At 40.9% G+C, this 13690-nt stretch overlaps 1 protein-coding gene across 1 annotated transcript in view; it reads right to left on the bottom strand.

Annotated features, from left to right (window-relative positions):
• DHX9 (DExH-box helicase 9) overlaps window positions 1-4782 on the bottom strand; it is a 53260-nt gene extending 48478 nt beyond the window's left edge. Inside the window, exons 1-3 of the mRNA XM_077763361.1 lie at window positions 4666-4782; window positions 1909-2041; window positions 908-1048 (exon numbers count right to left, since the gene is read on the bottom strand). Of these exons, the coding sequence (XP_077619487.1) occupies window positions 908-1048; window positions 1909-2019 (252 nt within the window). The 5' untranslated portion in view covers window positions 2020-2041; window positions 4666-4782. The remainder of the gene's footprint in view (window positions 1-907; window positions 1049-1908; window positions 2042-4665) is intronic.
• Window positions 4783-13690: the final 8908 nt, after the last annotated feature.

Below are 13690 nucleotides of genomic sequence, written 5' to 3'. Positions count from 1 at the left end.
GCAACATTCTTTTCATAGGTGGAAAGAAATCTTCAAGATCGTCTCCTCTAATCTCTTCATTTTACAGACTGACCAACCAATGTTATACAATTCTGCAATTATCTAGTAGTACAATATACTAGAAAGTCAGTCTTCTAACTTCTGGGTCAGAATGAGATGGAAATAAAACATATATATTAACCTTTACAAACAAATCAAAATACAAACACAGTGACGACAATAAATTGCTGAAATCAATATATATATTATTTCTGTAAGTCTTATAAAGGCTGAATATTTCATTTAAGCTACCTTAGGTATTTACTGTAAATCATGACGTGAATCTTTTGATAGTGTCAATTCTACTTTAATAAAAATTCAAATTTTCATTTTTAAACCGTTTATTTCTTCAAATCAGTACTAGACAGGAGTCTATGTTGCATAATTACATAATTAAAATTATCATTATATCAAAAATCATAAGAATGATATGTCATTTCACGAAACAATTTTCTCTCTGCTGTAATAAAGAACTGTCAATGGGAGTAAACACAGTGTCTTAAAGTATTCTGTTTAAATGTTATCTCTGGAAGTACACAAAGCACAACAGGCTCTGAAAATTAGTTTATGAAGGAATAAAATATATAAAGCCACAAGATACATAGATTAAAGGAGTTTCCCAAGCCTACAAGTAAGGTACATAATGAGAATGAAATCCAAATCTTAGGAACACATCCCAGTGCTCTAAGAAAACAAGATTCTAAAGTTCACTAACGAATATATTAATATATTGAAAACACTGAAAAATCATCACCCCATGTCTCCATATGGCATGTAATAAAAAATTCTCCAATTTATCTAGTGGTACAATATAGACAAGGCATGACCTTGTAACATACGTTTCAAGCGCTGGGCCTCGAGTACTTACCCCAACAGCTGGGACTTCTTCACTCTTTACTTCATTTATCCGAACCAAATAGTTAACAAAATCTCTGGCAGCATTGCTCTGTGCATCTTTTTTATTGGTGGAATTGCCCATGCCAGTATAATTAAAACCTTCCACTCGAACCTTTAACGGTCAGGAATAAAAAAAAAAGTATTAAAAAAAAGACTGACCCAGGTAATTCTGGGATTTAGAAAAATCATAATTCAATTACGAATTAAGGGGTAACAGTTAAATGTTGAAGATATACTCTATAAAAACACTAAAAATAACATATACAGGGAATTCATAGGCTGACTTATTTAAAAAAAAACTTCAATTGTATTTCCCAATGATAAACTAATCTAAAATCTATTACTTTTTGTGGCTGTTATTCTCTTCTCATGTAACAGAATGTTCCACGTTAAAATCTGATTTTATAAGACCCAAGAACAAGTTCTCCATTTGCATTTATTTTAACTGATTTGACCTGAAGCAATCAAGAATTGCTCTACTTTCTACAGGAATTAGTAAAACCACAAACAGCTGACTTTACTTTTCTACCTGCACTACTGGCACTGTATCAGTTAAGAAGGACCCATATTCTTGCTAGAATTTACCTATCAGATTGTTTTATGTTTTAAAAGTAATGCTCACTTGAAAATGATAAAACAGCAGGCAAGTGACAATATTATCATTTCCAAACAGGAAACACTGTTCTCTTAACACCAAAATAAGCCTGAAAAAAAAAATCACATAAATAGGGGCGCCCAGGTGACTCAGTTGGCTGAGTGTCAGCTCAGGTTATGTTCTCACGGTTCCTGGGTTTGAGCCCCGTGTCGGGATTTGTGCTCAAAGCCTGGAGCCTGCTTCATATTCTGTGTCTCCCTTTCTCTCTGTCCCTTCTCCCCCATCGAGCTCTGTCTCTGCCTTTCAAAAATAAACATTTAAAAAAATTTTTTTTTAATTTTTAAAAAATCACATAAATGGAAACTATTCTGTAGTACCTCACACATGAATTTTTGCCTGTTTTTGTTCCCCACTGCTCTAATTTCATAGGATGGGGTCATCTTCCTTTTGCCACACCAGGCATACAGAAAATTCTTCACATCACCCATGATTCAGAAGTCTTCTTCAGACCTAAAAAAACGAAAGTTAAACTGCATTATTTCTAAGAGCAAACACTAGAAATAACCAGTAACTGGAATGAACTCAAAACCTAGGTTAAATACAGGATATTCTATCTTGCTACTATTAAAACTGCATATAACAAAATTTTAACGGAAGGTCTATGACATGCTATATGAAAGAGCACGATAACAAACTACACGATTTAAACTACATTTTATGAAAGGCCTATGTTCTACATTTTAACTCACTTAATCCTCAATGGCAGATAAAATTATATACTAAACATTTTTTACATAGGAAGAAACTAGGATATAGAACGTTTAGGTAACTTTTCTAAGTCACCCACTGTGGAGGCATAAATTCAAACCAAACTACTATATTAAGAAAATGGTTTCAGGGCGCCTCGGTGGCCCAGTCGGTTAAGCGCCCGACTTGGGCTCAGGTCCATGATCTCGCAGTTCATGGGTTCGAACCCCCCGATGAGTTCTGTGCTGGCAGCTCAGAGCCTGGAGCCTGTATCAGATTCCCTGTCTCCCTCTCTCTCTGCCCCTCCCCTGCTAATGCTCTCTGTCTCAAAAAAAGATTAAAAAAAAAAAAAAAAAGAAATGGTCTCAATCAGTTTGTCATAAATCAGTTTACTCTCATTCTGAAGAATGTCTCCTAGTACAGTGTCCTCAGAGTTATATACTATACATTACACTAAGAATTCGGTACTGTTAACTTAAGCACCAAATCTCTCCTTTAGGCCTTGTTATTCATTAAAATTTGGGGATATTAAGTTTTCTTGAAGTACAACATCCATGTTGGCACTCTCCCTCTAAACCCAGTTTATAAACAGAGCAAAAGTTATGAAGCCTAGGAGTCTAAAATCTGATTCTAAATTAAAAGATACTGTACCTGAGACCAAATTTAGATCTAGAGAAAATAAAACTAGTTTGCTGTGAGAAAAAACCCTATTACTAGCATTACACCTTTCTTGTTAATGTTCAGTGCATTTTGTTAGTACCTAAATCTAACGTCATAAAACTTGACCCCTGTACAAAGTTGTTTATTCTGTAGCCACAAGCTAACCCTGGGGAAATCCTGTTGAATGAAAAGCTGTGGAACGCTCATGAGGTCTATCTGTAAATTCCACCCTTGAATAATCTAAAAAAAAATAAGCCCTCAGGGTGAATGAATAACATGAAATATGAAGGACTACACTATCAAATTCCTTCCTCCCTAGCAGTCTCATCTGACTCCATTATATTCAACGTTAACTATACTTTGATGCCCAAATATACCCTGAAAATTTACTCTTTTCTCTTATTTAAGCTCCAAAACCAAGTTCATCCAACTGCCGCACTAATGGGCATATGCTAACTTGACATCTCAGTCAAATCAGAATTTACGTTTCCTCCCCAAATCTGTTCCTCCTCCCCTTGGCCTAACTGTTTCCATATCCTAAAATGGCACCGCCATCTACCAAGTTACTCCTATCACAACATGAGAGTCATACGCTCCCGCAAGATCCTCCATAGTTACCCGTTGTAGAGACCTCAGCATGCGCCAGACCGTAAAGGATCATCTACACGAACTACCTTCCTTAACCCTTACGATATTTGTACAGATAAGACTGTATTTATTATCTTTCTTTGCGGATGAATAAACCGAGACAAAGAATACCCTGCCCTGGAGAAGACAAAGCTCCTAACCGGGAGACCCAGAATTCCAAGCCAGGTAGTCTGCCTCCTGACTACGCAATTTCTGCCTCCAAAATACGTTTGCAATCCATTCGCTTCTCTCCAACCCTTGCCGTCGCTACCGCACCCCTGGAGTATTGCAATGACGTCCTAGGTCTCAGAGGTCTAGATCCCCGCTTCCACCATGGCCATAAAACCCATTCTCTTAATACCGTCTCACCATATCCATACCCTTTGTTTCTTCCCAATCTCTGCTCTCAAGCGCTAATCCCTTCTAACTCGGCAATTCTTTTCCTCCTAATCTTCATAGCTGACGCATTCTCAACCTAAGGGCCGAGATAACTCAAACGTCTACCTCCTCCGAAACGCTTTCCCTTGCCACCCTAATGAAAGCAGCTTTCTCCCATGACACCGCCTCCCATTTTCTCGGGTCATTTTACTGAAACCTGCAAAGACTTTTTTTTTTTTTCCCGTTGCCTTCCACTACCACCGAAACCTCCTTGCGGTAGTAGTATAGACTGTGCCCCCACGTGTTTACGGCCCTACCACCCAGACCGCGGGACAGCGCCCGGTATTTGCGGCCACAATGAATGAAGGGCCCGGAGTGTGTGTGGCGGCATCATGGCGGGCTCACCGCCCCGTGATCCGCCCCCCCCCTTCCTTACAATAGGCGGCAACAGCGCCACCGCCACGCGCAGACCTGAGGAAGAGGAACTGGGCCGCTTCGGACACAGGACTGGCGGTCGCTGGGGGAAAGACGGGTGCACAAAGCGGACCCGGACAGCGCAAGCGTGGTGCGGCGAGCCGCGTGCAATCCGCAATCCGGGAACCCGGCGATCGCCTCACCCCTTCCCCCATCCCCCACCGCCGCCCGCGCTTCGCAACAAAGCCCGGCTACAGGAGCGCGGGGTCCCACGCCCCTAACGGGTGGCAAGGACGTCTCTTCCCTACCGGCGTTCTCCTCCTGGTGCCAGAAAGCACAGCCCTCTTAGGACCGTCCGCAGCCGCGGCCTTCCTCAGAGAGACACCCGGGAAACACACCGCAACTCGCTCGGAGGCGGCGGCGAAATGGCTCCGACGCCGTCGCCAGTGGGGCGGGGCCAGTGCGCGTACGCATGCGCAGGAAACGAGCTTGGGCCTGAGGGCGCCCCAAGGGGGGGCGGGGCTGCAGCTCCCTCGCCCCAGGTAGCGTCCGGTCACCAGGGAGATTTGATCTGCCCTGGGGCTGCGGCGCCCTAGCCACAATTTTTCCGGTACGGTGCTACCCACTTTTGAACGTTTTTGAGAGTTGAGGATCTGTAGCATTTTGATGCAGCAAAATGTTTCATAGCCTCTATCATAGGACCTCCAGTAGATGACAGATAAATGGTAGAAGACAGGTGGATGTCTTCCTCGAAGACAGAACTGGGAATCTTAGGCGCTGCCTTTATAGACGATTAAGTGAGATGGCATATATATGAAGGGGGTTTAGCGCAGTACCTGGGACATAGTACGTGTTCAGAAGCTGTTGTTATTGTAGTGATTCAGATACTCTAATGCAGATGTCTCCCGAAAGAAATAAGCTCAGTGAAGGCAGGAAACCAGCCTGGCTAGCTGAGGGCACTCACTGCAGTGTGGGGGGCAAATCATAAGTACTCAGTAAAAACCAGCTTAATGAGTGGTTAAAACATGCAAGGTTGTTTTTGCTTAAATTGGATAACCTTTTGTCTTCAGAGTCTTTGGACTAGTTTGTATTCTTAAATATTGTAGTAGTCGTTGTTACATTTTTGAACTCTAGTGCTTCCCATGAAGGCAACGATACAAAAAATATTTCCAGTTGGGGTTGTTCCAGAGACTCCAGACTAATCAATTGTATGGGCCCATCATACCTTATCCATTCTCATTTTTCACCTCTTTTCTTTTTCCTTTTTAAAGTTTATGTATTTTTGAGAGAGAGAGAGAGAGAGAGAGAACGCCAGTGGGGAAAGGGCAGAGAGAGGCACAGAATCCAAAGCAGGCTCCAGGCTTCAAGCTGTCAGTCAGCACAGAGCTCAATGGGGAGCTCAGCTCACCAACTGCAGTATCATGACCTGAGCTGAAGTCTGAGGCCTAATCGACTGAGCCACCCTGGTGTCCCTATTGCTTTTTTTCTTAATTCTTCTAGCTCATAGTGATCAATTCCTCTAAAACTCTGTTGCTCCTACAGTTAGAATAAGTTTAGCATTTATTCTTTCTTTTCTTCATATGTTTGCTCTCTTCAATTAAGAGTAAAATCATTCAGAGCAGACCTTAATCTTTTTTATTTCTTTGGACCTTTCAGGGCGCTTAATGTAGCAGTTGCCTGACATTTATGATAAGGGAAACTTAAGGATCACACATGGATTGCAAATGTTTTGTACTAGATAATGAGTACAGTAAAAATGACAACAGGTTAAGTATAAATAAAAATTTCAGAGGTGGATCTTTAGCTTCCAATGATTATGAAGAATTTTGTTATTAAGTTGGTTCTTAATTTGGGGCTTGCTCTGCTCCTGAGACCTAGAGTCCCCAGTGGATTGGGGACCATAACTAGCATTACCTTTGTAGGTTGCTGTTAGCAACTATCACCCTCCAACATCTTCACATTTGTAAATGAAGCTTCGAAACCTGCTCCAGAAGTACCGTGTGGTCAGATTTCACTACAACAACTGGATGTTTCCAGTGTATGACTATCTAGAAGACTACAGGGGTTAGCAAAGCAGGATAGAGCAGTGTGACTGGACTACTTAATATTTCAGATTTACCTTTTTAAAGTTATTTTTCAGTTTTTTTAATTTTTAAGTTTATTACCTAGAAATAACTTCTGAAAGCGTTGACTTGGTTCCTGAGTTTAGTAGAAAATAAAGACTATGAAAATATGTATTAAATTCAACCTGTGGTATGTATGGGGGGGAAACCCCCACCAAAGATTCTCAGGTCATTTGCTATTTCTGCCAACCCAATGGACTGAGGCAAAGTTTCTGCCAGAGAATGAGAATGAGATGATTCTTAGCAACACCTATAGTTAAAATGGATGATAAGAAATGAGGCAGAATGTTTTGGTTCTTCAGTCTTCCTCTGTTTCTCAGATAGGCAGAAGGTTGGGAGTTGGGGAATGGAAGAAGAACACCAGGGACCAGAAGTGGGATTTAAGTAGGGTTATTATGACTCTTGAGGAAGTCTGGTGGTGAAGTTTGAACCCACTCGTAACTTGGGAACACCAATGATACTTGTACCCTTCAACACTCTTGTACTACTACCATATACGATGTTACATCCAGACAGGAATGAAGTTTTTGTTTGTTTTGTTCTTTTTAAAAATGCTCATAGAGACTTCCTGATAGCTGGGGTAGCTTGACTTGAGAGTCTTAGGAAGTGGCCTATAATGCTGAATAGGCTAGGGTTCTTGTCTTCAGGGTCCTCCCAGCATCATTATGCCCTTTTCACTTCCAAATAAATTATGTTAAAATTGGTAGGTTTACATTAAGAACATATAAAAGGGTAAAAGAAGTGAAAGTGCTGGATACAAAAGCAAAACCCAAAGATTAAGACAAGTTGGGTGCTCTCTGCATTCCAGGATGGTGTACAGTCCAAGTTATCCTGTGGGCCAAACTTGTCTGCCACCTCACAAGTGCATCCACAGAACTTGGATGTCAGATAGGTTGAGAGGAAGATATAGAAAAAATCATCCCCTTGGCGGCACCTGGGTGGCTCAGTTGGTTAAGTGTTTGACTCTTGATCTTAGCTCAGTCATGATCTCATGGTTTGTGGGTCAAGCTGCACGTTAGGCTCTGCACTGCACAGAGCCTGCTTAGGATTCTTTCTCTCCTTCTCTCTCTGCTTCTCCCCTGACTTGTACATGGCCCCTCTCTCTCTCTCAAAATAAATAAATAAACTTTAAAAATTTTTTAATGTTTATTTTTGAGAGAGAAACAGAGCATGAGTAAGGAAATGGCAGAAAGAGAGAGGGAGACACAGAATCTGAAGCAGGCTCCAAGCTCTGAGCCGTCAACACAGAGCGTGATGCAGGGCTCGAACTCAGGGAAGCATGAGATCAGGTAAAATGCAGTGGATGTTAACCATGGAATCCGAGGCAACCACCAGAAGAAATGAATTGGAACTTAAGGTACAGGGTTAGCGAAAAGAAAAAGGAACAAAATAAGTTATATAACAGCATCTATGTCAATTTAAAATGACCCTAGGGGTGCCTGGGTGGCTCAGTCAGTTGAGCGTCCGTCTCTTGATCTCGGCTCAAGTCACAGTTGGTGGGTTCAAATCCTGTGTTAGGCTAATAGCACAAAGCCTGCTTTGGATTTTGTTTCTCCCTCTTTCTGCCCTTCCCCACCCTCAAAATAAATAAATAAAATTAAAAAAAAAAATGGCATTAGATGTTTTGCAAAAAAAATTTTTTAAAGATACGCATTAAACACATTAGAATGGATGTTTATTGCTGGGGGGTGTTGTGATTAAGGGATTATATTAAAAGGAAAACATCAATCCTTCTAGACCCCCTTGGATAGATATGCAGGACTGTAAGTGATACCAATGTCAAGGACAGATATAGGGTCTAATTCTTATATTAATTAAAATAAATGTTTATTGAAGGCTCCTTTTTTTTTGTACTAGCCACTGTTCTAGAGGAAATAGCCATAAATAAGAAAAATGACATCCTTTTCTCATAGAGCTGGCATTTAGAGATGACTTTTGTGTAGTGTGATAGAGTAGCTTTTATCAGACCAACTCTCCTGCCAAAAATAACTCCAAAATCTGAAGGGAAAAAAAAATCAAAACAAGACCTCTATTTGAAGCATTAGATTCAAGGCAGCTAATATCTGAGAAGCTACAATCCTGGGGAAGAGGGAAGAGCAGAGCTTTTGAGTCACTTCACACCTCCGATGCATTTGCTGATTCCTAACTAAGCTGCCTGGGGCAAAAGATGAAGAAGCCAAATAGAAAACAGAGGCTATGAGGCTGAAAAGCTAGGTAGAGCTTTCTAGAGCCTTATGTACTAGAGAGACAAAACTTGGACCAAGGAAGACAGGCCAGGCTTTCATCTGATGCCCCCTGCAGAGGTACATTCTAAAAGGAAGGACAAACTCAGGAGAATGAAAACCAGCCTTGAATCGTCTCACTTATTCATTGGACCAAAGTGCTCTGTCCTCTTCTTCTGGCAAAATACCCTGTAACTTGTAAAAATTTTTTTATAGAATCTTCCAAATTAAAAAAAAAAAAAAAGTCTACAGGTAAAGTTACTGAAGACAGGCCAAATTACTGAAAATCAAGAGGAAAAAATAAGATGGGGTGTCTGGGTGGCTCAGTCAGTTAAGTGTCCAACTCTTGGGGTGCCTGGGTGGCTTAGTCGGTTAAGCGTCCGACTTTCGCTTAGGTCATGATCTCGCAGTTCGTGGGTTCGAGCCCCGCACCGGGCTCTGTGCTGACTGCCAGCTTGGAGTCTGGAGCCTGTTTCAGTCTGTGACTCCCTCTCTCTCTGACCCTCCCCTGCTCACGCTGTCTCTCTCTCTCTCTCTCCTAGAAATAATAAAAAATAAAAAAATAATAAAAAAATTTTTTAAAAAAAGTGTCCAACTCTTGGTTTCAGCTCAAGTCATGATCTCACATGAGTTTGAGCCCCATATCAGTCTTGAGATTCTCTCTGCCCCCTCTCTGCCCCTCCCCTGCTCACTCTCTCTGTCTCTGTCAGAATGGATGCATGAATGGACTTAAAATATTTTTTTAACTTTAAAAAAAGAAAAAAAATAACAGAAACACTCCCATAAACGATTCAGATGCTGAAATAATCAGACTTTATAAAAATTGTGATTAATACATTCAAGAAAATAGATGGGGGCACCTGAGTGGTGCAGTTGGTTGAGCGTAGACTCTCAGTTTCAGCTCAGGTTATGATCTCACGGTTTTGTGAGTTTGAGCCCTGTGTTGGGCTCTGTGCTGACGATGTAGAGCCTGCCTGGGATTCTCTTTCTTCTCCCTCTCTCTCTGCCCCTTCCCCACTCATGCTGTCTCTGTCTGTATCTAAATAAACTTTTTAAAAAAGGAAAAATAGATGAAAACATTGGAGATAATTTACAGAGAGCTGGTATAAGTGAGAAGTATCAAACAGAAATTTTAGAAGTGAAAACAGAAATTACTGAAATTCAGAACTCAGTGAGTTAATAGATTGTACATAGCAGGAAAGAGAATTCACAGATTGGAAATAGATCAATAGAAAATATCCAGATTGACTTTGCAGAGAAAAACAAATGATAAACACATGAAAGAACTTAAAAGATGAGTGGAACATCGTGAAAAGGTCTGTTGTACACAAAATTAAAGTTTCAAAAGTAAAAGATAGATAGCATGGAGGAAAAGCAATATTTGAAGCGGTACTCCCTAAAACCAATGAAGACGTAAAGCCACAGCTTGATTGAAAGCTTGCGTTTTAGCAGACAGACAATAAATATGTATGCAAATAAAATATTCACTGGTAACAAATGCTATGCAGAAAATTAAATATAATGCTGAGATAGAATTGGACTGGGTGGCTATTTTAAACCTGGATGGTTAAAAATATCATTTTCAAGAAGGTAATATTTAAGCTAACATCTGAATGGCACACAAGAAGACAGCCATGTGAGGATATGGAGAAGAACATTACAGACTCTTATATCCCCTTGTAAGGAGGAGAAGAGGTAACAAGTCATGTAGGGCTAGATAAAGTTTGAAACACTGCAGTGTCTCTGTCCTCAAAGTGCCTTGAGCCCATGATCTACCTGGCCGAGCAGATCCAAAGATTATCAGTTAAAGACCAGACATCTTGGAGGAGAAACTCTACCACAGGCCAAGGCTAATTATGGTAAAGGCCTAAGCTCTTAGTAAGAAAGGTCTATGGCACATCTGTGGACATTTTGGAGGAGAGGATGTTGGGGAATCAATGGTTTTATTTCCCCTCATGATCCTAATTTCTCCCTTGGAAGCAGACCTGGTGGCCATCGTTTTTGCATTTTATTTCATTCCTTCTGATCCATTTTTAGTCAATCCGCTGTAAGAAAGCTCTGTGATTCTCCTGACTGTGGGCCACAAGCATGGTCTTTCCTGAACTATCTCAAGGGGGTGTACAGATCACCATGCTTTCAATTATATACAGACCAGACTGAAAGAACTTGCCCCAAAATTTCATGCATAATTAATTCAGTTAATTGTGGCCCCTATCTTTTAATTGAGGTATTTACATATGTAAAGATGATCAACCCTTAAATGTACAGCCCCCTCCCTTTTTTTTTAACCTATGTGTACACCAATAGAATTACCACCCAAATCCGGATATTGACCTTTGCTATCATCCAGATAGTTATCCTGTGTCCTTTCTCAGCGGTAACTACCATTCTCGCTTTTATCACAATAGTGTTGCTTGTTCTTCAACTTCATAAAAGTGGCATCATGTAGTATGTTCTGTTCTGGATCTGGCTTATTTCACTCAACGTAATACTTTTGAGATTCATCCATATTGTTAGATCTAGCAGTACTTTTTATTACTGTTAGTACTCCATTTTATTAATATCCTACAATTTGTTTATCCATTCTCCTGATGATGGGCATTTGAGTAATTTCTAGTTTTGGCTGAAGTGAAAAGAGTTGCTATGGACATTCTTGATTAAGTCTTTGGCCCCTCTATGTTTAGTTTTAGTTTTAGTTTGCAATGGGGAAACCACACTCCTTTAAACTGCTTGCAGTATTAGAAGTCCATCGAAGCACTATTTAATAACTATATTGAAATGTGGCCCCAGCCCTGTAGCCTTTAATCCAACTGTCATCAATAATGAGGCCTTAGAAATAGTTGAGTCTTCTGATCATGATTTGAAAGAATATAAAAGACCTTGGGCAGCTTTTTTCAAGAAGAAATTCAGAGACTAAAGAAAAAGAGAATGTAGATTTAAGGTATCATTTCCACAAAACTGTCTTAAAATTTAGTTTTCTATTGCTACATAGCAAGTATAAACTTAGTGGCTTAACTCAACACTTGGTTTTTATCTCACATTTCTGTGGTCACATTTTTAAAAAAGTTTTTTTAAATGTTTTATTTATTTCTGAGAGAGAGAGAGAGAGGAGAGAGAGAGAGAGAGCCAGCATGAGCAGGGGAGGGTCAGAGAGAGAGACACAGAATCTGAAACAGGCTCCAGGCTCTGAGCTGGCTGTCAGCACAGAGCCCCACACGGGGCTTGAACCCACGAACTGTGAGATCGTGACCTAAGCCGAAGTCGGACGCTCAACCGACTGAGCCACCCAGGCGCCCCATCTGTGGTCACATTCTTGGTAGAACATTAAAAAGACTGTGGTCCTATTTGCTCTTAGGAAGAGTAAACAAATTTTATGATGCTAAGTTGAAGAGTTTTAAGTCAATGGTCAATGGCTGGTCAATGGTCTATTAATCAGAGAGCAAATGATAGTTTTCCTATTGGAAGGCTAACAAGGGTGTGGGCAGGAATGCATAGAAGAAACTTGCAGGAAGGAATTAGGAGATAGGCTCTGATTCCTGAGAGTGGTCTATTGATGGACCTACTTCTTGGAATATGGCAAGTAGCACTGTTTGAGTGCCCAGGAGTTGTGCTTCATCAGAAATCTAACCCCAGACTTGAGGTATGAGACCATGGGTATCTGCTATTGAACAGAATGGTCATACATACTGGTCCAGATGAATTCTATGGGAGAGTCTGTTCCTAGGAAGAGTCATTTGGGTTCTAGGGTATGATTGGTTGGCTAATACTCTTTTTTATTTAAAAAATCATTTGCTTATACAATTTTTAAATTATATTTAAATGGTTACATATAATTTAGAAAATTAGTACAGCGTATGTAAATGTAGTCATAAAGAACTTAAAACAGGAATATATAAAGAAAAATATTAGAGCCATGCTCCCAAGAGCCAATTGTTGCATCTCCAAGAAGTTTGCAAGCCAGTTGATGTCATGGGATATCACCATAATCTAATATTTAGATCACAGAAATTGGCAAATGCAACAAATCTGGGTCTTGTTTCCTCCACCCCATCCTCTGCCAGAGCCAGTTGCTGACCTCTTACCTGCTTACCAGTGGCCCTGGTCTGGGCAGGTCCTTCATCTGCTCTGGGTTGAGTCTTCCCTTGAGTCAGAACTCGGGTAGCTGCTGGTTTTCCAGCTCCAGTCTCCTGCCCTGCAGCCTGGGAAGCCTGATGGTGAGTTGTGCTGCTTCTGAGCTACCTTGAGCCTGGGGCTCGGCCTGTGATGGGGATGGTTGAGAGTGGCACCTCATGCACTACCCAACTGCTGAGCTTCCAGGACTACCTACACTAATCACTAGGCCTTCCATGGTGGTTGGGAGACTCTGGCCATTTGAGGCTGTTACCTTGCCAACTGTCTATTTCCCTTTGAACTCTATGTTCTTCTCCAAGCAAATGTTCTGAACATTTGTTCTGAACAGCACTCATCACAGTTGAGGCTTTGGAGTTCCTTTGAGCACAGCTCTGCTCCCATGTCTCTAATCATTCCATCTCAGACTCCTGCGCAACAACCTCTATATGCACTCCAAATGCCAGCTATGCCTAGGTTCTGTTCTTAGCTCTCTCTATATATACTCTGTTTGGATAATCTTATTTTTCCCATTGCTACCATCTCTATGTTGGTATTTCTTCAACCTCTATTTCCTACTCAAATCTTCTTTTGAGCTTCAGATGAACATATATACATGCTTGGTGGACCTCTCTACATCATATCTCACAGGCTCTGATTCTTGGGTATCCATCCTGATTCCTTCACTATTGTGGTAGACAACCTTCCAAGATGGCCAACAATGGTCCTTGCCTCCTGGAATCATACCCTGTGTAGTCCCATCCTACATTGTATTAGAATTGGTTTTGCTGACTGATAGCATACAGAAAGGGATAGTAGGTCACTTCTTAGATTGCTTTAAAAGACTGTGACTTCTGCTTCGGGCTCTGGCCCATTCTTTC

Source organism: Crocuta crocuta, unplaced genomic scaffold (genome assembly GCF_008692635.1).
Source record: "Crocuta crocuta isolate KB4526 unplaced genomic scaffold, BGI_CrCroc_1.0 scaffold3, whole genome shotgun sequence".
In the NCBI taxonomy this organism is placed as follows: Eukaryota; Metazoa; Chordata; class Mammalia; order Carnivora; family Hyaenidae; genus Crocuta; species Crocuta crocuta.
Note: the sequence above shows the minus strand (reverse complement) of the source record. Positions and strands in the feature narration are given on the sequence as shown.